General features: G+C 34.3%; 1 protein-coding gene across 1 annotated transcript; it reads right to left on the minus strand.

Annotated features, from left to right (window-relative positions):
• Positions 1-2,164: 2,164 nt before the first annotated feature.
• LOC149070211 (uncharacterized) lies at positions 2,165-20,575 on the minus strand. Its single transcript, XM_089249759.1, has 13 exons — positions 20,222-20,575; positions 19,466-19,521; positions 18,891-18,987; positions 16,138-16,248; positions 15,885-15,946; positions 15,615-15,747; positions 15,270-15,431; positions 11,764-11,830; positions 11,385-11,568; positions 10,714-10,754; positions 7,439-7,516; positions 5,138-5,314; positions 2,165-3,502 (listed from the first exon to the last, which is right to left on the minus strand). Exons 1-13 carry the CDS (start codon positions 20,273-20,275, stop codon positions 3,354-3,356), a joined length of 1,371 nt encoding a protein of 456 aa, XP_089105885.1. The 5' UTR covers positions 20,276-20,575; the 3' UTR covers positions 2,165-3,353.
• Positions 20,576-22,505: the final 1,930 nt, after the last annotated feature.

A 22,505-nucleotide genomic window follows, 5' to 3' on the forward strand; every position in this document is an offset into this window, starting at 1 on the left:
CATATAAAATATTATTTTGTGATTCATTTTATCTAAGCTACTGATTACACAATTTGCTAAGTGGAATAGAGCTGCTTATTCAAAATATGTATGATAGGGCATCAGAGTTAAGTTTTAGACTTCAGAAACTAAATCGGTACTAAAACACTCAAAAACTTGCCAATGTTGTCAAATAGTTTTTGTTAACCTGATGGATATATAACGGTTGAATAACAACACACTTACTTTTACGTAGATTAAAGGGTTTTATATTCGGAATTATAATTACTGAGAAAAATCTATTTCGATATTTTAAACTTTCTAATCTGCCCAAAATTTTATTCCATGTAAAAATTCTCACGAAGCATCTGCTAATACACTAATTAAACACATTTATTTTTGTATAAAAATTTCTTAGAGCTTAGGGTGTATAAATTCACAGAGTTTTGAAGAGTATTTTCAACCAAAGCAGAGCCGACAGGACTTGATACCCAAAGCATTTGTTTTGCACATTTAAAATTAAATACAGCTTCAATTGAAAAACCATTGCATTATATGCAAAAGTAAGAATAACTAAGATTGACTAAAGATAAGTTACAGGAGTTTCTTAAGCTTTGTGTACAAGCTAGCATTGCCAAATTAAATGACATTTTAGTCCTACAATTTAGTTTAATCACTAGATATATTTCAATGTTATGCACAATAAGAGTATCTCTCAGTGATTATCTAGATAATTTAATAACAGAAATGAGAACACTACATATATGATGTAATAAACTTTTTCAAACACTTCACTCTTTTATGAGTAAGCAGTTGAAATTTTGGAAGGTCAAGAACCATCTTGAATCAGAGAATGTCAAATCCTTCAGTTTTTATGCTATGCTTTATTCAAATTGTATATTTTATAAGGAAAAACCATATATTTTTTGTGTGCAAAATAATTCTGTAGAGTAGAAAATTATTTTACAATCATATAAAATATTTATTCTTTGTATAACAGTCACTTTAAACATTACATGCAATTAATGTATTTCCAATGGGAATTTTTGTATTGAAAAGCAACATTTGAGGTTTCTGATGTGACAGTTTAAACCGTTAAAAATCCTAACTAAAACAGCTCCACATTTTCTCCTATCATCAATGTTTAGAACTATAATTTTTTCACAGAATCCTTTTTCCCATGTTGTCTGTCTCCCTACCAACTTTCGTGTTATTCTGATTGTTGGATCGAGTTACAGAAGACTCTTGAGAAGTGTCAGCTTGATTACATGCTATAGAATGAATGAATTCAAACCTTCAGATGTCCTCTAGAGAAAAACATATCTTTAGACTAGATTTCCATTATAATCTTGTCCCCTAAATGGCTAACTTGTTTCATCAAAAAAAAAAATTCAAATTAATAACTTTAACTCATACAATTAGCAAAAATAAATGGCTTTGCCAGAGTTATCTCTATATACTGTAATACCAGATGAGGCCCAGGTTGTCTCTCATGGGGATATTTATTTTTCATCTCTGCCTCTACCAAGACTCGAACCTGGGTCTCAGATGCTGGCTGAATGCTCTACAAATTAAGCTACAGTAATAGATATCTCTATAAACTTGGGAGTATTGAAGATATTACAGTAAACTGACAAACCATTGTGAGGGAGTAAACATGTTTGAAATGCATTATTTGGGAACCAAAGTAAACGTTAGGCAAGTCATTCTCGAGGCCCAAGAACCATTATTGTCCAACAGTTTTTTTTCCATTTCAGGTATTTGCCCAGCTCTGACCAACTTTTAAAGTAGCCTATCATTCAAGCTGGGTCCCATTTGGTATAGATTGGATTGGTCTGAAGTTTTAAATTCATATAGAGAACACACACAGCCAATTTGATTTATATAGATTAACAAGAAAGTGAATGTTCCTGTGATAATTTTGTTGCAGCTAGGAACATAATTTTAAAATAATTACTCTCTCAATAATCTAAACGGGGTTGATGATAATAGGTTTTTTATAGACCCCCATAGAAGAGGAAAACATATCACTGCCTAAGTTTATAATATTTAAATCGGTCTTTTCAACTAACTTTTAGTAATCCAAAACACCCTCATCTGACATGGGCCGGATTAGCAAGAGTCTAATGTAATATTCACCAACACCAATTGATTACAATGATGCCCAGTAAAATAATACTAAAACTAGAGCAAAGTTTATCTTTTATTGAACAAAAAAAAACCATTCAAACTTGCCAACAAATACATAACGGGAACTATCACTATAAAACAAATTAATACGGCACAGTGAAAAACAAGGCTATCTTAAATGCAACATGGGGCCATTGGGCAAAGCAATATAATAAAGCTTCTATCACCTTTGCTAATAGTTAATTCACTGGAAGAATTTCATGGAGGCCTGGCCATTGTATACCTACGTATTAGTAAAGTCCAGAGTAAAAATTGTATTTAAATAGGATATAAATTAAATATTTCAAGAATGTAACTACAAATGCAGCTGCACCTTCAGAGTTTAAAATCTCTGAAAACTGATGAAGTCAAAACCTTCAGCGAAACATATGTAATAAATTAATGTTATTTCTGGCTCATAATATACAGGATGCATAGGTAATGGGGGGGGGGGGGGGATGTAGACATTTTACTGGTGATCCTACAGGCATGTTTCCCAATTGGGAAAAAGTATCCAAATAACGTGTAGTGTTCAGATATGTCATTCATGTTGCAAGGGGTTATTTAGTTATTAAAATAAAAAAATTAATCTTGTATGGATATCCTGTGCCCCAAATTCAATTAGAAATTTGATGCCCTGTCTCTCCCGATGCCAAAAAAATTTTATATATATATATATATCATTCCTAAATGCAATAATTGAATTTAAAAAAACTGGAAATATTTGAGAAAAAGTTTTAAATGCAGATAAACCGTTTTACCCGCATTTAATGCTGTTTTCTTAAAGCAAATTTCCTTTGAATATCTAGAGAAATTTGGAATTTTTTTAGTTGGCATCAGAAGAGATAGAGCAACAACTAATTTCTGACTGGGTTTTGCAACATGCGGGGACTGTATAAAAAGTTAATGCCTCTATTTTAATGACCATAAAACCCCTTGCAACATGAATGACAAATCTGAATACTACACGTTATTTCAATACATTTTCTAACGAAGTATGTCACCAGGATCAGTGGTTTGCCAGTAAAATGCCATAGGCCCTTTTACCTATGCAACCCTGTATATTCAAAATTGATTACACAATAACTTAAGAGGAAAAGAGATGGACAAGAACAAATCAAACTAACATCATCAAATGCTTGAACTACAAAAGGTATATACATAAAAATTGAAAACACATTTTTCTTCTTGAATTGTCTTTTGGATTATTTTTGCTTGAAAAAATTCATGAGCGACGATTGCTTTTTCTTGGTGGGAGAAATTTTTGGAGATTTTTTCTTTACAGGTACTTTTGAAGGATTTTCATCGTTGTCCTCATCAGAGTCTGTAACGAGCTCCTTTTCTTTTTTTGTGACTTCAAATAAAATCAAATGGAAGAGAAAAAATAAAGTAAACCAACAATATCAGACATTTATGCAATGAAAAATTGCTACAACACTCAATATAACAATGAACCCCTTTACAATAGTATTTTTTTCTTTCAAATCTTAGAATTAAGAAATAATTTGGAACATATAATCTAATGTTGAACTCATCTCAATTCACGATATCTTGTACTGTGATCATTTTTGTCCCACCAAGGTAATTTTCTGCATACAAGGGCTAATTAAACCGGACCTACATTATATTGCTGATTCAGAATGACAGAGTTCAACGTTTTGCCCTTTTTTTATACTCACTGAGAGGTTAGAACACAAACCCCTCAATGTGGGACTCCCCTCAATGTGTGAGATCATATTGTCGCTGTATCAGGGACCTCTATGTCAGGAAAGTTTTATTGTGGAAGAATTAATACAGATAGAACCTGTTTATTTGGTGTGTTCCCTTTGAAATAACTACCTGGTGCAGTTACGAATTCTATCCATTGTTCATGCAAAGATGCAAATGCAGACAGCAAACTTTTTTGGCATACCCTCCAGTACTTTTATCGCTGTATTATTTTTAAACCCGAGAATCGTTGCCCTTTAAGCAAATTTTTTATCTGAAGAAAAAGTCCCCCGGGGCAAGATTATGGGAATAAGCTGGCTGTAGAAGTATTGGAATGTGATGTCTTGACAAGTAATCTGACACGAGGAAAGACTAATGAGCCAGCACATTATCGTGATGGAGCACCCTCGACTTGGCCTACCAAAGATCTGGATATGCTTGCATCTCACCCAATCATGCACACGTTTAAGGACTCACAGGTCCTCCCTGGTGTTAGATTACCTGTCAAAACATATTCCGATACTTTCACAACCAGCTTATTTACCTAATCTTGCCCCACATGATTTTTTCCTCTGATAAATAATTTGCTGAAGGGTATAAATTTTTAGGAACTGAAGAAATGCAGCAACGAAGACACTGGAGAATGTGACAAGAGCAGGCTTGCAATCCGCATTTACATCTTTGTATGAACAATGACAAAAATGCATGATTGCACAGGGTTTTACTTTGAAGGGAACACTAAATAAACAGATTCTCTCTATATTCATTTTTCTGTAATAAAATGACTGAAATTTTTGAACATAGCAGTATATCACCTTCAATATATTGTTAGAATCATCACCTGATTTGTTTTTCACAAGGCGTCTAATAAGATTAGTATGAAGCACCATTTTTTCACAGAAATTTTAAATAAAGTCGTCTGCTCCTTATTGCTAATGCACAAAAGTGTAATACAGGAGAATTTTTACAAGCGCACAACACCTGAAATTTATTGATCAAATTATTACTTATAAATTTTTGCCTGTAACTGCATTTTCTGGTGATACCGATTTAGGAAAGAGATGTCAACAATGGCATAAATTTGGTGATGCACGATGACAATGCTTCTTCTCGATATAACAATACTTTTTCTTATTCACAAGAGTACTGTTGTGTTGGGATTGCACTGAATCAATACCACATGACATTCAGAAGGTTTTTCCAATTTCTTGTTAAAAAGTGTTCACAAAATACATTTGAACCTATAAAGTAAAACTGCCATTTAATCACAGTGAAATATTACCAAAGAAGCCGTCTTCATCTTCATAAGTCTTGGTCATAACTTTCCATTTCTTTTTCTTCCCGTTAGTCACAGGTTGAGTAGGAGGGATGATATCTTCATCAGAATCTATAGCAGCATCAGTTGCAGATGTAGCAGGATGCGAGTCGAATAATTCTCTCTGGGCTTTATCTATTTCCTCTAAATTAATAAAATTAGCAATAATTAGCTATAGCTTGAAAAAAAGTTAGTATTTCAATGCAAGTTAATTTGCCATTTCCTAACTTTTGTTAAATAAAATATTAACCAAAGGGAATAACCCAATGTATTTACAGCATCCTTGTGGGATTCTAATAGTGTTTTTCGACTGAGGTAATATTAAGTGCACTTGAATTAAAATACTTTGCACTTTTTAAAACAGATACTTTGTGCTTATATTTAGAGTGCAAAGCATCTGTTTTATAGTGGATATCATCCAAACTAAAGTGTAGTTAATTCCATCCCTTTAAAATAGTCCCGTCATAGATTCAACTACAACCTAATTAAGAGTCCACTAGTTATAACTATTTAACAATAAACTAATGAATGAATTAATCACTCACTATAATTTACTCCAAACAGTAAAAGCCAGTTTTAATGAATCAATTAACCAACATGAACTCATTATTTCCTGACACTTATTAATTAGTAATCATAAGACATTAATAATCAACTGACAGTGTGTATTATCAAATTTTAACCCTATATAACTAAACATTCATGTAAAGTAACACATACATTAGCACTCCGATCTTGCAACTTATGACCCCCTGCAGTGGTTCTAATCCGCTCGAGGGTACAAAAACTTTGTGATCATTGAAAAACAGATTCCAGATGGGTCCAGTTCAATAAGCTCAAGAATCGTGCACAACACAGTTCAAATTACTGAACAACCAATTGCGAATGCTTTCATTGCACGATCCGCTCGGTAATGTATGCGTGCTTTAATAGACTACCAAATAAATTATTGAGTAAACACTGATTTAAGTTCATTTATCTGGGGTTAATATTACTTCTTTTGTGCTGTTGTTTAAAACATATTATCTACTATCAGCCTACTGGTAGGAGGGGTCAAACCTGACAAGACTGGGGGCTTGCAGACTGGAGACAAGACTGCACAGCTCGCACTATTGTGATTATCTTTATATTGATTCACACAAGATCTTATTGCCCCTGTGTGACATCATTAATTAATTAATTAAGGATTGTACTTTTACTGTTATAATTATTCAAACACACACACAATTAGTAAAACAATCTGTAAACAATCATAAAAGTTGTAATGATTATCAAACTAATCTTTACAAAAACTCTGTAGGATTTAGTATTCCACTATAAATTGGATACTTAGTGTAAAGTATACATTTTAAAGTGCAAACTATCCATTTCATAATGGAGATTGCCCAAACTAAAATACAGTTAATTCCATTCCTTTTCAATTAGATCTCCCCCAACAATCTCTTGATCAAAGACCCAAGAATGAATTTAGAGTCTTGCAGACTCCCAGAGCCATGGAATAGCAGAATTCTACCACCAGACTTGTCTTATTGATGAGATCTCTTCCAGCCTAGCTTTATAACAGTCTGGAACAGACAAATGTGAGCAGGTCTCTCATGTGAGAAAGTCTCTCGCCAGAGAGCAGGAAGACCTTCAACACAATACTTAGGGGCCGTTCAAGTATTATAAGTATTATGTCATCATCGATGCGGAGGGGGGGGGAAGGGAGGTTTCCGATTTCGATTTGCTGACTTTTGATGACAAGGGGGAGTGGGGATTTGGATAATGCTTACGTAATCAACCACCCTTTATGAAAATATGAGTTAGGATTCAGAGAGGCAGAGCTGATGACGAAATTTTGCTGACAAGGGGGGGGGGGGGTAAAATTTGCTCACGTAATACTTGAACGGCCCCTTACACAACATGAAAATTCAAGCATTTGTCATTTCCACTTCAAAATACTGAAGACAGATAGCAGCTCCAGTATAACATGAAACAAGCATAGCTTCAACAACATAAAAAAAGCGTTAAGGCCACACATTCCAGTACATACTAATTTGTTACAAATTCTTCAGAGAAATGTTTACGAGGTATATGGTTAAGTAGTCTGAAACAGACACCTGTCTGTGGAATATCTTTTCGAAACTGTTACTCTGCTCAAATGAGCTGGGTGGGTATAAGCCATAGCGAAAATGAGGATAGACTAAAAGAATAAATTGATTAAGTTGATTTTAGTCTTGGCTCCATACAATAACAAAAAAATCAGATCTAAAAAAAAGAAAATCTTACGCTCATTTTCACTCTCTGAATCAGAATCCATGGTAACAATTCGCTTGTGCTTCTTCTTAACATGCACAAAATCCTCATCTAGGAAGTAAAACAGAAAACGAAAAAACAGTATTTAGTCTGCTAATAAATGGGGAAACATATTGAAATAAAAAACAATTATTGAAGCACAAAATCAAAATGGGTTTTTTTGTAAGTTAGCTATTTAAGACAAGCCACAGTCAAAGTCAGTTGTAACAATATAGTGTGATTCTGTGAAATTTAGTCGTTTCAACATTTGAGGTTGATGTTTTCAAGACACTTTTAATGAAAAGTATGATCAGATGCAATCAAATTCTGTGCATGAAGTTTCTATTTTATGTATTATATATAGTCTATTTTATATAGAGTGAACATATTTGCTTGAGAAAAATACAGATATTAGAAGAATCATACATATGGGGCATCGCCAAATCTCTCAAAATTATGTATAGAAATCTATTAAAATTTTTAACTGGTTAATCAAAAATTTTTAATGGATTAATCATCTGACTAATCAAATTTAAATGGAATATATTTTTCATAACTATATAATATTAAACTGATGCTATAAAAATATTTTTTATTCATGTCACGAAAACTATTCGATGGATGTTAACAAATATAGAATAGATTAAAAAATAAAGGCTGTCCGCTTGAAGCAATTTAATATGCTGAACATGTTTGATAAATACTGTAATCTCTTCTTTTCAATTGATGCTTTTTAATAAAAATCTGTTATTAAAAAGATGATTTCGAAATTATTTTTTATCATATTGTCGGTGACAGTATGAAAACGACAACAGAAAAAAAAAAAAGAAAAACAGGATGTTGCTTTTTTTTTTTTCCCAGAAAGTTATCTCAAATGGTACTAATGAGGAAAGCAGCTGATTCTTAAAAGAATATGAAAAACTGCTGTTCACAGTGGAGACAATAAATTTTGGTGTGGTGAAATTTTCTTCTGAAATTCCCATGAAACTCAATTCAAAACTGAAATCACTATTTTTCATTGAATCGACTTGTATTTCCCCCGTCGAAAAATTTGATCAAAAATTTTTTTTTTAATATATTCACTTACCCAAAATGTTATATATAGGTACATTAATTTAAGGCATCTTATTGGTTTCATTAAAAAAAATCAAGTTAATTTACCAACTTTTTACACAAATTTTAATCGCGTTTTAATCAGATTGAGTCGATTAACTCGACCAAAGTTTTTAACAATTGATCGATTAATCGGAGCAGTCCTACTTGAAATGCTGCCCATTGTCAGTGAAATCGCCTTACATTGCTTATGAATAATCCTTGGGAAAAAATATAATTCTAAAGCACAAATCTGCGGTGATCTAAACTGTACTTCACAAAAAGAAAAAAAAAACTGAACATAGCAAATACAGAGTAATGCCTATGTAACGATATTCAAGAGAAATGTATCATTATATATGTAATACATAAACACTATGGGAAAGTGAATCAGGACTACAGAGCAATATCATATAGGCAGTTATCATTATTGAGGGTCTTTTTATATAGGATTTTCACTATGTTGGATGAATATTTATAATCATAGTCACATTATCCTCTTCACACCTGAACCAAAAAAAATTGACTATTCATTTTTTTTTTTATTATTTGTGTTCACTATATGTCCAAATGCCTTTTAAAGAGAATTTTTTTTTTAATTAAAAAATTTTTTAAATTAAATTGTTCCAATATCTTCACTAGGACCATTTGAGTTAGGAACACATATGCATACCTCAGGTCTTAACTTGAACAATAATCTTTCAAAACCATTTAAAACTTAAATCTGGAGTGAAGAGGTTGTAAAACAAGTTACAAATAATACAAATTATATTCATTTCTGATTCTAATAAAGATTATGAATTAAAAAAAGCCTAGGAGAAAAGAAGTCAAGAAAGGCAAAACCAGGGGACAATACACAGGAATGTCAATGAGAACATCGAGGTGTCAAACATGTCATAATTTTTTTCCCTACTGTTAAGTATCAATAACAGACAAATGAGGAGCTTATTTTCAAAAGGAAATATTTCCACTTTTTTCCGAAATGCACTTTTCAAAGGTTTCTGAATCTTTCGGATCATCTCTGTCAGATCGTCCAACAGAGTTTATTCAAAGTGTAAATATTTTTGGTTGAAATTACAATGTAAAGAGGACTGTTTCTACCACAATGAAACACATCCAACCTCCTCACTCATTCACTTCAGTAATTTTCATTGAAAATGGAATATAACAAAGCGGTTGCCCTACTGGCATTAAGATTTTTTTCTTCTTCAAAAATGGCAAATTGTTCAGAAGTGTTTTGGAAGTTGCATTTTACAGTAGAACCTCTCTATAATGGATACCCATGGGACCAAAAAATTTGTCTGCTAATAAGGAGTGTTTGCTAATAAATTGTAAAATACATTGAGTCCCATTGATGTAATTAAAAAAAAAAGTGTCTGTCAGTGGAGGTATCCACTAATGGTAGGGCCCGTTATGGGAGGTTCTACTGTATGATCATGTTTGTTTCTGCTATTCACAGGAGAGCTATTCATCAGCCCTAGCCGCCAATTATTGATGTTATTACTCTTCATTAAAACAGAGGTTGACTATTTTCTTTGTTCATTTGATTCAAATTTTCTTTTCATTTTCACTTCCAGTAATCTAAAAATCTGGACCAGGGCTTAGGCTAAATAAAAATTCCTTTAGCACAGCGGTACTTAACCGGTGCTCCGCGAAGCCCTTGGGGTTCCGTATGAACTCCCCAGGGGCTCCGCGGCAGCTCGAGAAAAATACAACAAAAACAGTAAATTCGAAAAAAATAATTATAAGTATTTTTGAATAATAATAGTAATAAATCAGTAACTCTGATGAATGAATGAAAAATAGGTCTACGGGACTCTTCCATAAAAATTATATACCAGAAAGGGCTCTGCGACTCAAAAAAGGTTGAGAATCGCTGCTTTAACAAAAAAGCGAAAATGGGGAAAAAAGCTTTAGCAAAATGCTAATAATTGATGGATGGACATACACTCGTTTCGTACTTCCTGCATGCATTTTTGCAAAAGCGGCTACTACTTTTTTTGCATTCAAAGATTTTCTTTCGCATTTTGCAAAAAATTTGACTATATCTTCAATCCTGATCTGGACACCAGCCAGCAAATTTGCTTACTGATTACAACTACTAGCTAATGCCCCATAACAGTTGCGTTTTATTTATAAAAGCAGAATTTTAATAAAGAATAGCAATGGTTAACTACCTGAGTCATCAGCATCCACTCTTTTAGCTTTGCTTCTGCTCCTTAAAATAAGACAAAAAATCATATTAATAATTCAAGTTTTGCTACACACCCGTATTTGAACAGAACACCAAGGTATGTTAATATGAAAATCGTTATTAATATCTTCAAAAGAATATTTTATAAAAAAAATTTAAGTGTATAAAAAATATAAAAATTTAAAAACAAAACGAACTTTGCAAAGATTTTTAAATTTATCAAGAGACAAAAAAATTTCAGATGAAGCGAGGAAAAAAGCGGAATTTGTTCATTCGAAAATTTCTACAGCATACAAAGCAAAGCATTTTTCTACTACGAGTTTACTAAACATTGATATATATTATAAATATAATAAACATTCATACAGTGAAACCTTGATATAATGATACTATGCAAACCTGAAAAAAATATTGCTGTAGAGGAATTATTTTTATATCGAGAGGCAGCAGTTTAACATTAGAGTATAGACATTTCCAAACAAGCTTTGAAGAAATATCAGAGGGATTTATGATTATCATGTATCATTGTAGAGGGATTTATGATTATCACGTATCATTGTAGAGGGATTTATGATTATCACGTATCATTGTAGAGGGATTTATCATTGTAATGAGGTTTCACTGTATTTTATAGACACTGTATCTGATAGTTACGGTTTCGACTTCTGCAATTTGGCTCTTTTACTACTATGACGAGACGATGAAGACTTATTAGTTTCCGGAGATGACTTAATTTCCTTTATTGCTTTACTCTCTCTTGACTCTTTTTCTTTCTCAATGGGTACATCTAGATTAGCCGCTAGCTCTTCCGTCTTTATTTGGCTCTTTGGTGGTTTTTCTGGAAGAAAAGGATGCTTTATTTAAAGATTCAAATAATTATAAAGCTACTTTGTACGTGGCGAAAAATAAGGATAATTTTTATAATGACCATGTTTCAATCATGAGTGTTATTTAAAGAGATACAGAATATGCATGCATTGCGTATGTAAACAGAAAACTACAAAAACATATATGTATAACACAATATAATTACCAGCTTGTTTAGCAAAGAAATACTTGACATCATTTTTCGTGCCGCCACTACCTTTACTAGATTTGTTCTGTGAATGAGAAAAAATCAGCATAAAAAAATTTATAAAAACCTATTAGAAAATTACTACCAATGATAACATTAAATGGACACTCAATCTTGGAAAAGATATAAATACAGTAAAACCTGTCTTTAACAGAACCTATATTAAGGTGAAACCTGTCCTCAACGGAAAAAATCTTGGTTCCGTGATTTCAATGACAAACCATATATTAAAAAACTTGGATTAAATGGAACCTGTCTCACACAAAAACGAAAAGTAAAATTCTACCCTCTTAACGGAAAATTTCACACAAACACTACGACTGCGTTCCATGATCAATATACAAAGGATCATACAAATTGTTAAAGAGTTCTATCAAAATTTTTTATGCAATTCTCGCTTGCCAATGTGAGTTCTACTTCACTCACCCATATAATTAGCAAAAACCGTTTCTGTATTTGATGCTATGGTTTCAAAAATCCATATGTAATGGTACCGTTTTGCTTTCTTGAACTGTAAGAAATTTTTTCAGAAAAGAAGGCTTTTTTATGGGAGAAATCAGTGTGAGGGTTTGATTTTTAAATGATATGCAAGACTCACAAAATTGTATGCTCTCTTTAATCGCAGTGCTGAGCAGGGCCACAATTGGAGGAAGGTGGTGGGGAATAATTGTCCTGGCGGCAAAATTTAGGGGGTGCAAATCAAATTTTACGGTTGATGGGGACAGCAAAGTTATGTTGCCCCCCCCCCCAAAAATCCTAGTTAAGGCTTTGGTGCTCAAGATTACATAAACATAGACAACAATATACAAACTGAACCTGACATGATAGATATTGACACACCCTCACTGAAAATTTCAGAAAAGGAAAAAAAGAACATAAATACCGTCAATTCAGATTAAGTGAGAGGGTGAAGTTTTATACAGATGTTGTGAAAGTCTATATATATTTAGTAATTACAGAATAAATAATGTACATTACCTTATTTTATATCTATATATTTAAATTATTTATACATTAATTTCAATTTATTTTAATTTTATTTAAATTGCATACTAGATCATTACATAATTTTACATGTTATGTCAATTGAACCTGTACAAACATCTTGGTCCCTTGTGATTCCGTTGAAGACAGGTTTTACCGTATTACATTTCAATGTTTCACTAATTATGAAATAAATACATGAAAGCAAAGAGCCCAGAATAAAATAAAACATCACCTTTCCTAAGATTGTGCATATTTTTGTTATCTTTTAGATTCTGCAATATTTTAAGCAATGTTACTTAAGGAGCGCAGGCCACACAAGTTGTTTTTGTGATGGGCAGAGAACCAAAATCATATGAAGCAGTTTGTAATATTAATTTTTTTTTTTTTTTAAATAGCGTAATAAGAGCAAAATTTGCTTGATCATTTTTTCCCTGACTAAAACTCAAAAATTTCCCTACTTACTCTGACTAGAAATCCTGAAGAAAGAAACATAATTAAAATATCGTAACCCTTTTCAAATGTTCATAGAGTTTGTTTCTGTACCTCCACAGAATTTTTGTCCTGATTTTTTTCAAAATTAAATATTTGCATACTTTCTTGAATTTTGCATTTTCTTTGAAAATTTTTCATTTCCCGGCTTTCCAGGTCAAGGAACCCTGGAGAAGATTTGAAAACCTGGAAGACTTTAAAACCAGGATCATGATTTTCTATGGCACCATTGCACACTTCAATCTCCATTAATGTAGTCCTTAACTCCAGTAATAAACTAGTAATTAACTACTGTGTTAGGTTTTGGTTCATGGGCCCCATAAAAAAACTGATGGCCACATTTGGAGCATGGGCCTTAGGTTTAACAAGCATGACTTGAAGAAACAGTAATCTCACTCTCACGCACCTCAGTCATAAGGGGATTTTCTGCGCTCCTAGCCAAAGATATAGAAGGATAATGATATTTATTGTGTGATAATGATATCTTCATATACACGAGGACAGTATATTTGTATTTTATCATAATTATTGATTTTTTTTTTTTTAAAAGACTCATTTTGTGACGTACCTCTCAGTTTTGGGTAGCAAAAAATTGATTTTTTTCAGAAAGACTTTTACACGCAGTGTGGAAAAAAAGATCATCAAAGAACAAGCTACTGCAGATAATTAGATTTTTTACATTTGTGCTCAAGAGTATATATTCATTCTGTTCTTTCGTAAGACTACATCACTGTTTATGACTGACTGGATATCAATCAAAATAGGGTTCCCTTTGCAGGTTGTTTTGCACTCTGTACACTTCACAGTGAAATTCTGGTATATGCCATCACTCTGAACAGTGAAACTTATCAGTATCAATAAAACATACCGTTCCATGGGTGATAGGAATTCCAGCTGAAGGGGTTAATTGAACTGATATGATGAGAGATTGGTGATAGGGAAAAGAAGTTGCAACCAATCACAAGTAATTTAGAAAGGGGTGGCACATTTTCATTTTAATTAGAGACCACACATAAAAACTCTTCACATAAAAATTCACGAACTGGCGCAACTTTCTTCCAATTATACAAACTTGAAAAAGCGGCTTTTGTTGCTGTTTATCCCAGAAAACTATCTCCAATTCAAAGGTCCTCCAAAAAAATTACAAATCTAACAATGTAATAGTTTTGTATTCACAGGACGTTTTGTATGTTAATCTGAATCTGATTATATTTTCCTACATTTTAAAAATAAAGCCAATGCACGCATTTCACTTAAGTACTTGCATATATCCATTTTAATGTTATGCATTTAATTGATTTTTTTCCCTTATTTTCCCTTTTTCAGATATCTCACTTATACGTCTTCTGTTGCACAGACCAAAAAAGTGAGAGATTACCATAGCTGTAAACCAGAAGAAAGTGTCGGAAAGTGTGGATTGACATAAGTTGTTTGTGATTTTTTAATTTCAAGGTATGAATGCAAGCCAACCTACCAGTCAAAAGTTTTTCATCAAAAAAACCACAGGAACACACATACTAAGAAAAAATTTACACATTCATTTCAATATTATATTTACACACAGACAATTTGAAAGGTTGATAAGAGTGCATATTCCTATAATGATTCAAGGTTGTAAATACCAAAAACATTCCAATGTAACTCATATCCTTCTTGGAATAAAACAGTAATAAATTGCCTATGGTGACAGACCACATAGTGTGTTTAACACACTTGTGACGGAATGATTTAAAAAACATTTTACCATATTTTCTGAGAACTTTAGTATTCTCAGAAACGCAAATTTTGAGAAATACAATAAATGAAGGTGAAGAAGAGAATTTCATAAAAAGTATCTCATTTATATCTATCAACACTCAACAAATGTCACTTATAGCTCACAGAAGAAGAATGTATCCGTAACATATAAAGGGCAAATACAAATGTACATTTGCATCCAAATACAACCGCGACATACGAGCAGTAATTTTATGAAAGAGAATTTTCACCTGAACAGGTGAGGGTTTCTTGTTTTTAGATGGACTTTCCTGATGAGGATCATTAGCTTGAGCTGCATCAACTTTTGGCTGATTTTTCTGGTCTTCGTTTTTCTTTTGAAACATAGAGAAAAGATTTGGAGCCTTGTTCTTGGTGGCAGGTGCTTTTTGAATCTATGGTTTTGAAAAGAATTTTAAAAAATAGTACATCAGACATTTTTAAAAATCTGGAAAAAGAAATGCAAAATAGAAATGAAAGATTTACATGATTACACTCACAGGTTTGTAAAATACTTCATAGAATAAAAATGAATAGTTCACAAATTTTTATATGAAAATATAAAAAAGGAAGATAACCTCATTTTTTTGAGCGGACTGGTTGCTTGGTGGATTTGGCTTCCATGAGTTTCCTGTATCTTTTGGACTGAAAACATGCTTCACCTGTTGTTCGGCTTGCACATAAATATTTGAATTTCTTATGAAGGAAAACCTGCAAATCAAGTATGGTATATAATTTTCCAACAGAATATATATTAAATGTATCAGAGTATATATCAAACTAAAAAATATTTCAGTCATCACACACACACACACAATGTACATTAGAAGCGAAAAACTTCTACTAACCTGTTGTAATCTTCAACACGATTCATCTTTTCATAGTCTGTGTTGAACAAAATATTTTCATCCTAAAAAAAAAATCAATTTTTTACATGGAATAAAAATTCTGAATAGAGTATGAACAATAGCAAGAAGATAATTTAAATTTATTTATATTTTTTGTATAGAGCAATACTAATGTAATGAGAAAATTTATTGAGAAGCCAAAATAAAGCAATTTTTCTAAACATAATACATATTCTGAAAGTTATAATCATACCAGAAGCTTCCCTTTGTGAACGGCATATACATGCATGGAGCTTATGGATGAGAATTCTTTCTTCATTTTGTCCAACTCATGACTGGAGACCAGAGCTATCCGTGTGCATTGCTATAAATTAATGCAACAATTATTCCACAATGAAACTAGCAAATTGATTACATACCACATATTAACTTTTTTACAACTGCAGTCATTAGCTATGTAACTCTTTTGAGTTGTAAATCCATGGTGCAGAAATCAGAACTAAACTAGATAATTTTCAACACCTCCCTGATTGCCAATCAAAGTGTTTTTTAAACTGATTCGAAAAAATCTGCAGGAGATGTTTACCGCAATCATCTATTAGTGCATACAAGATTCTAGGTTTCTGTCGTGCTTTATACAATAGAACCTCGATTATCCGTGCTATGAAAATTTAAATTTCATGTTCAGATCTTCCCTACCCGTGTTGTTTTTTCATCGGTTATGTAAGATTTTGAGAAGGTTGTGATGGGGAAAAAAAACATTTTGTAAAGCTGGATTTATTTTTCCTTTTACAGAATTGCCCCCCCCCCCTTTTACAGAGCTGAACTCCCATGTCAACTTGTTGAAACGGTAGAACCCCCATATGCACACATAAGAACCAGACATTGTCCTGAGGCGATGTGCTTCTGAAGATTTACAGCCAATTACGGGAAATGTTGACAAGTTAGTTGAAATATATTGTTTTTTGTGGTTTTTTTTTTGCAACTAAAAGATAAGGCACAAGAATTGTGTAGCTTTGGATGAGGTCACATGACCGCATGGTTTATCGACTGGGCCAGTGCCATTCCCTGTTTATGTCATTCTTGTAGTACATTTAATAACAGTGCAGAATGGCTGACCGGAAAATGATAGCAGTGTTTCAGTGTTTTCGATTATCCGTGACCACCTTCCCCCAACATTAGCCCAGATAAGTGAAGTTGTTCTATATTTCTGCAATCAATGAAACCCAATATATTAGTAGTGTGGCTATCATATAGATGTAATTGTTTATTAGATTTTTTTGCACAGATAATATATAAATATATACAATGAATAGACATTTTAACCAGGTAAAATACATAATTGCTTCTTTTTTTTCCAATTTTGAACTCAAAATGTTTTAACCATATTTTTCCGATTATCTGTGTTCACCTTCCCCACCATTAGCCCAGATAATTAAGTCTACTATATATGACATGGATTGGCGAATCAAGAAATAACTTAGGCACCAGCAAAAAATTTCATAGAAGTCAAATATATTTTCTTTCGAGGAAAAAAATGTTACAAAAATTACTCAAACCAAATGATTAATCATAAATTTTTTTTTACTTTTCCAGGACATAGTAACCACTTTTCATGTTGGTAGACATGCTACTTAATTAACAAATATTTTGATTATTCTATGATTTTGATTCAGTAACCATAAATATAAAATTTTAGGCACCATTACCATTTTTTTTTATTTGCCATAGCAAACTGGCATTTGTAAAGCTCTGATCATCATGTCCCCCCACATCCTGCAGCAGGGCCCCCAGGCTGGGATCGTTGGTGGGGCCCCAAAACCAGCTTTTTCAAGGGGTTCCTCTGGAAAATTTAGTGTGAAAAATAAAAAAAAGTGATAAGGATCATTCCAGGCCCTGCCCTTGTGGGAGGCCATGTCTCTGATATATAGAAACTGAAAAGAGTCTAAAAACTTGTGTGACTGAGCATGAGAAGCAGCTAGTGTCAATGTAAGAAGTAGCACACCATACTGCTTTTAAAACCAACTTATCACTTTACTTGCCTTAATTGTGTGAAGCCATAGAAATCTACAAATATTCAAAAACTTAACAAGAAAGAAGAACGCCCCAGACTACACGGGGCATGACATTCTTACATTGTCTAAGATTAAAGAGAGAAGCAGTTGAGACATTTCTATCAGAAGGAAGAAAAGTTCAAGTATAGATTTTTTCCACTGCTTTTCTTCTAAATTCTGGGTTATAGCTCAAACCCCCCCCCCCCCACCCCAAAAAAATGCAGAAAAACTGTACATATTTAATATGTATGTGACTAGAATATAAAGGTATTAAGTAGGAAAACTTCTAACCCTGTCACCTGGACATATATATGTGCCATGGCTAATCACTGATGGTGGGTATGACAGTTATAGCCATCGCATAATTTTTTGTGTGATTCTGCCTACGGGTATGTCTGAACATTGAATATGGGGTGAACATGCAGGTATGACTAATATGTCAATTTTTTTATGAGTATTTATAAAATTATAGTACATAATAAAGAGCAGTGACCAGCGAGTTATATAATACTGGTGAAATTTCCAAAAAAAAAAAAATTCCAACAATCTACAATTTCAGAAGACTAAGGTTCCGTAAGTAAAATCTATGTTAAACTCTAACATTAACATTCTGTAAAGTAATCTGTAATGTCTGCGACATTTTATAAGGCCAGAAGGAAGAACTCCACTAAAAGAATTCCTGACCTTACTCTGTTTCTTATTTCAGTTTAAAAACCATCAGTCCAATTATGTGGGTGTTGGCGACATCGACAGATACACAAAAGGGGCACCCCGTTCCCTCACACTAAAAAGTGTATTATTGGCTGGCTGGGAGAGCGGAGGTGGACAATCGTTCCTCCCACTTGAAGAATATGTAGCCACTTATGGTAGAGTAGACACTATATACTGTACACACATACATGCACATTACATAGTAATCCCCATATGGAATGTAAAATACATTTATATATACCTGTGATAGTTTTTTAACTGAAGAAAGTCCAATGAGCATATAAAATGCAGACAGATCATGTGTCGCAGCATACTTATCGAAAAAATCTGAAAGGTACCTGAAAATGGAAACAAATTACAAATAAATTGTGAAAATATTCTAGTGAATGAAAAAAAATCAAGATGTGAATATATCTGGACAGCAGTATTTCTCAACCACAGGAGTGTGGCATCTATCAAACCAGGGTGTGACTGACTCAATTTCCCCCCCCCCCCCATATTTACTTTCAGTTACTTCAGTGTATGACCGGGACATACCCCCTGAAAATTTACAACCTTTCATAGTTATATTTCTCGCTATAGTATGGCGGAATCATAATATGCCATACTATACATGGGGGGGGGTATACACATATACACAGTGGTGACCAGTGTTCATGTTTCGTGTATTGCTCAAGAAGGAAAAAACTTTTCATTGTAGAACTTGATTACATATCAATTAGGAAAGCACTCCATCATCAAGAAAGAATATAAAAAAAACTAAAACCAAAGCAACTTGATAAAAAAATTTCATAGAAAAAAATAGACTACACTTACTGCTTGGCTTTATTTGCAGGTATATGTAAGGTTCGGCATAATGTCTTGTATGTCACCTATAAAAAAATAAAAAATCGAAATCAGGAACATCAGTTGAATGTTATTCTTCTGAACCACCAAATCACTTACCAACTAAACTGGTGTAAACAGGCCTTAACATTAGCATACATTCTAAAGCAGTTTCCCAAAAAAAGGCAAGGGAGTGGTCCAGGGGGCATTTTATAATTCGCCTCTGGCGACAGGAGCCAACCCTGGCCCATAGTGCGAGTGGGGGTGCCCAGCATTCAAAGTCCCCATCTTCGATTCTTTTCCAGCCCCACCCGCCCACAAGAGGAGGAGCGAGTGGTCTTCTTGAGGGCACACCAAGACCTCTCTCAACTCTCGTCGAGAGCCACCCGTTTCATTTTCGTGAAATTAGATTTGTGGTCCATGGGCCATAGATTGAGCACGTATGCTGTAGCCCATATATCCTAACCTTTTCTGTCCTATCCTCCCCCCCCCCCCATTCTTCAGAAATTTATTCCATCGCTCCCCAAAGCAATCCAACCCATAAGATCCTATGCTATACCTGCAGCTTCTACCACTTCCCCCCCCCCGGAACATTGTCGCCCCACGTTGGGAATCACTGCTGTAGCCAATGCTCATGTGCAATATATTTCAGGATTAATACATCATAAATTGTGCATAAACTAAACATCGTTCAAAGAAATAAAACCTTATAAAACATGTATCAACAATAAAAAAATAATGCTTTACCACTTTGTTCTCGTCTAAGATGAGCTCTTGCAATTTCTCAAAAACATCCGGCATTTTTATCAGTATTTAATGAACGAAAAATACCCTTTAAATACACGCTCAAAGGAAAACCTACAGCACAATAATAATTCCCTTTGGCGGGAAGGCGGGTAATGTCAGCTCAAGTGCTTATGATAAGAAATGTTTTGTTCAAAGTGTTACGATTCCCATTACATTTTTTTTTTATGAACTATTTTTTTATTTTATTCCCATAATATTTTCATAGTAAAGCCGGGTTTTCCTAGGAGCAGGTTTCCTGTGCCTCGCGCAACGTGATTCGCCCAGCGCGACACGCCGTCCACTCACCACAGAGTTGGTTTTCCTAGGAGTAGAATTTCTGCGTCGTGTACAGCGCGAAAACGCTGATTGGTTGAAAACCTGAAATTCAGGGTTTTTTTTTCAGGTATTTTGACCAATCTGTGTTTTCACGCTGCACTCGCTGTAGAAGCCTGCTACTAGGAAAACACGGCTTTACTGGTGAGTGAGTGGTCTTATTGGTGAGTCTCACCCAAAGCGTATCAGTAATACGTATAATAATACGCTTTGGTCTCACCAGTAAGAAAAGCAGCATGACTGTTTTCTTACAGAGCGCAATACGCTTCACGACAGCGCTTTACATCTGGCGTGATTGGCCGACTGCTTCTGGAGGAGTCAAATGCGTCGTGCGCCGCGGTTTTGCCGATATTCCCTTCACTCTTGTGTGTCTTCTTTCCCTTCCCTTCAAACCGGAGCATGCAGACGACAGAGTAGCTGATGCCAAAGCCATATACTTTATATAGCCGCCCTGATCTGATGCGCCTCGCTAGGAAAACACAAACGCGTAGCGTAATAATGTAACACGTTTCTGTTGGCGCGAAATAGTCTGATTCGGTTCACGCTGCGCAACAAACCTATTCCTAGGAAAACTTGGCTTAACCCTTGAGTAATGTTATTCGGATTCGACGTTACTAAATTGTATGGGACTATGCATTAATTTTTTTTTCCGCTCAGTTCTAGAGTATTCATTTAATTTCTAGACACTTGTACGGTAAGCGTCATCTATCGACAAAAGAACACATCATCGGGAAAACTAAACCGATTATGGAACAGTTGCTGCCATTTGAAAAAAGAAATTACATCTAGTACCATATTCAAAAACTAGACTTAAGGAAATATTTTTCACACTATAAAATTCTATCGGTTGAGACAGTACGGCTTTAGGAAAAAACAAGTAGATCAAGACCAACCACATTTACATCAGAAACGAATATAAATTTTTTTTGTTTCTGGCCGATTTTTTGTTTCATCTTGCATTTATGTAAAAATTAAAACAATAAAGAAATAATAATAATTTTTACTGATTATCTTAACTTAAAAGCCGGGTTTTCCTAGGGGCACGTGTTCTGTGTGGTTCACAAAGTGAATCGCCCAGCGCGACAAGTCATCCACTCACCAAGAAGAGCAGTATGACTGTTTTCCTACAGAGGCTGACACTGAGCTATAAGTAAAGTTTACTTATAGCTCAGTGACGGCTCATGACAGCGCTTTACGGCAGGCGTGATCGGCGGACTGCTTCTGAAGGGGTCAAATGCGTCGTGCGCTGCGCGTTTCACCGATCTCTTAATTTTTTGTTGTTTTCTTTCTCTCCCCTTCAAACCGGAGCATGTAGACGACAGGATAGTTGATGCCAGGGCTATATATATTTTATAGCCTCTCTGAGCCGATACGCCAAGCTAGGAAAACACAAAAGCGTGTAGTGTGATTATGTAACACGTTTCTGCCAACGCGAAATGGTCCAATTCAGTTTACACGGTGCAAGAAACCTATTCCTAGGAAAACTTGGCTTACAGCTGGGTTTTCCTAGGAATAGGTGTTTTGCAACGCGTGAACCGAAATGAATAATTTCACGTCGGCAGAAACGTGTTACATAATTACGCTACGCGTTTGTGTTTTCCTAGCGTGGTGCATCAGATCAGGGCAGCTATATTATAGTATATGGCCTTGGCATCAGCTGCTCTGTCGTCTGCATGCTCCAGTTTGAAGGGGAGGGAAAGGAAACACACAAGAGTGAAGGGAACATCGGCAAGACGCATTTGACTCCTCCAGAAGTAGTCGGCCAATCATGCCCGACGTAAAGCGCTGTCGTGAGGCATACTGGGCTCTGTAGGAAAACAGTCATGCTGCTTTTCTCATTGCTGAGTGGACGGCGTGTCCCGCTGGGCGAATCACGTTGCGCGAGGCACAGGAAACCTGCTCCTAGGAAAAA

Source organism: Pholcus phalangioides, unplaced genomic scaffold (genome assembly GCF_987345545.1).
Source record: "Pholcus phalangioides strain wild (caught in Gottingen) unplaced genomic scaffold, Ppha-v1.0 ptg000022l_1, whole genome shotgun sequence".
NCBI lineage: Eukaryota > Metazoa > Arthropoda > Arachnida > Araneae > Pholcidae > Pholcus > Pholcus phalangioides.

Bases quoted from the DNA above. Each gene is read 5' to 3' on its own strand.
- LOC149070211 (XM_089249759.1), bottom strand. From the start codon at position 20,275: ATGCCGGATGTTTTTGAGAAATTGCAAGAGCTCATCTTAGACGAGAAC. The intron at 15,947-16,137 runs GTATGATTATAA...TTTTTTTTTTAG, and splicing joins TTCACAAAGGGAAGCTTCTG to GATGAAAATATTTTGTTCAA. The intron at 7,517-10,713 runs GTAGTTAACCAT...TTTACTTCCTAG, and splicing joins AGTGGATGCTGATGACTCAG to ATGAGGATTTTGTGCATGTT.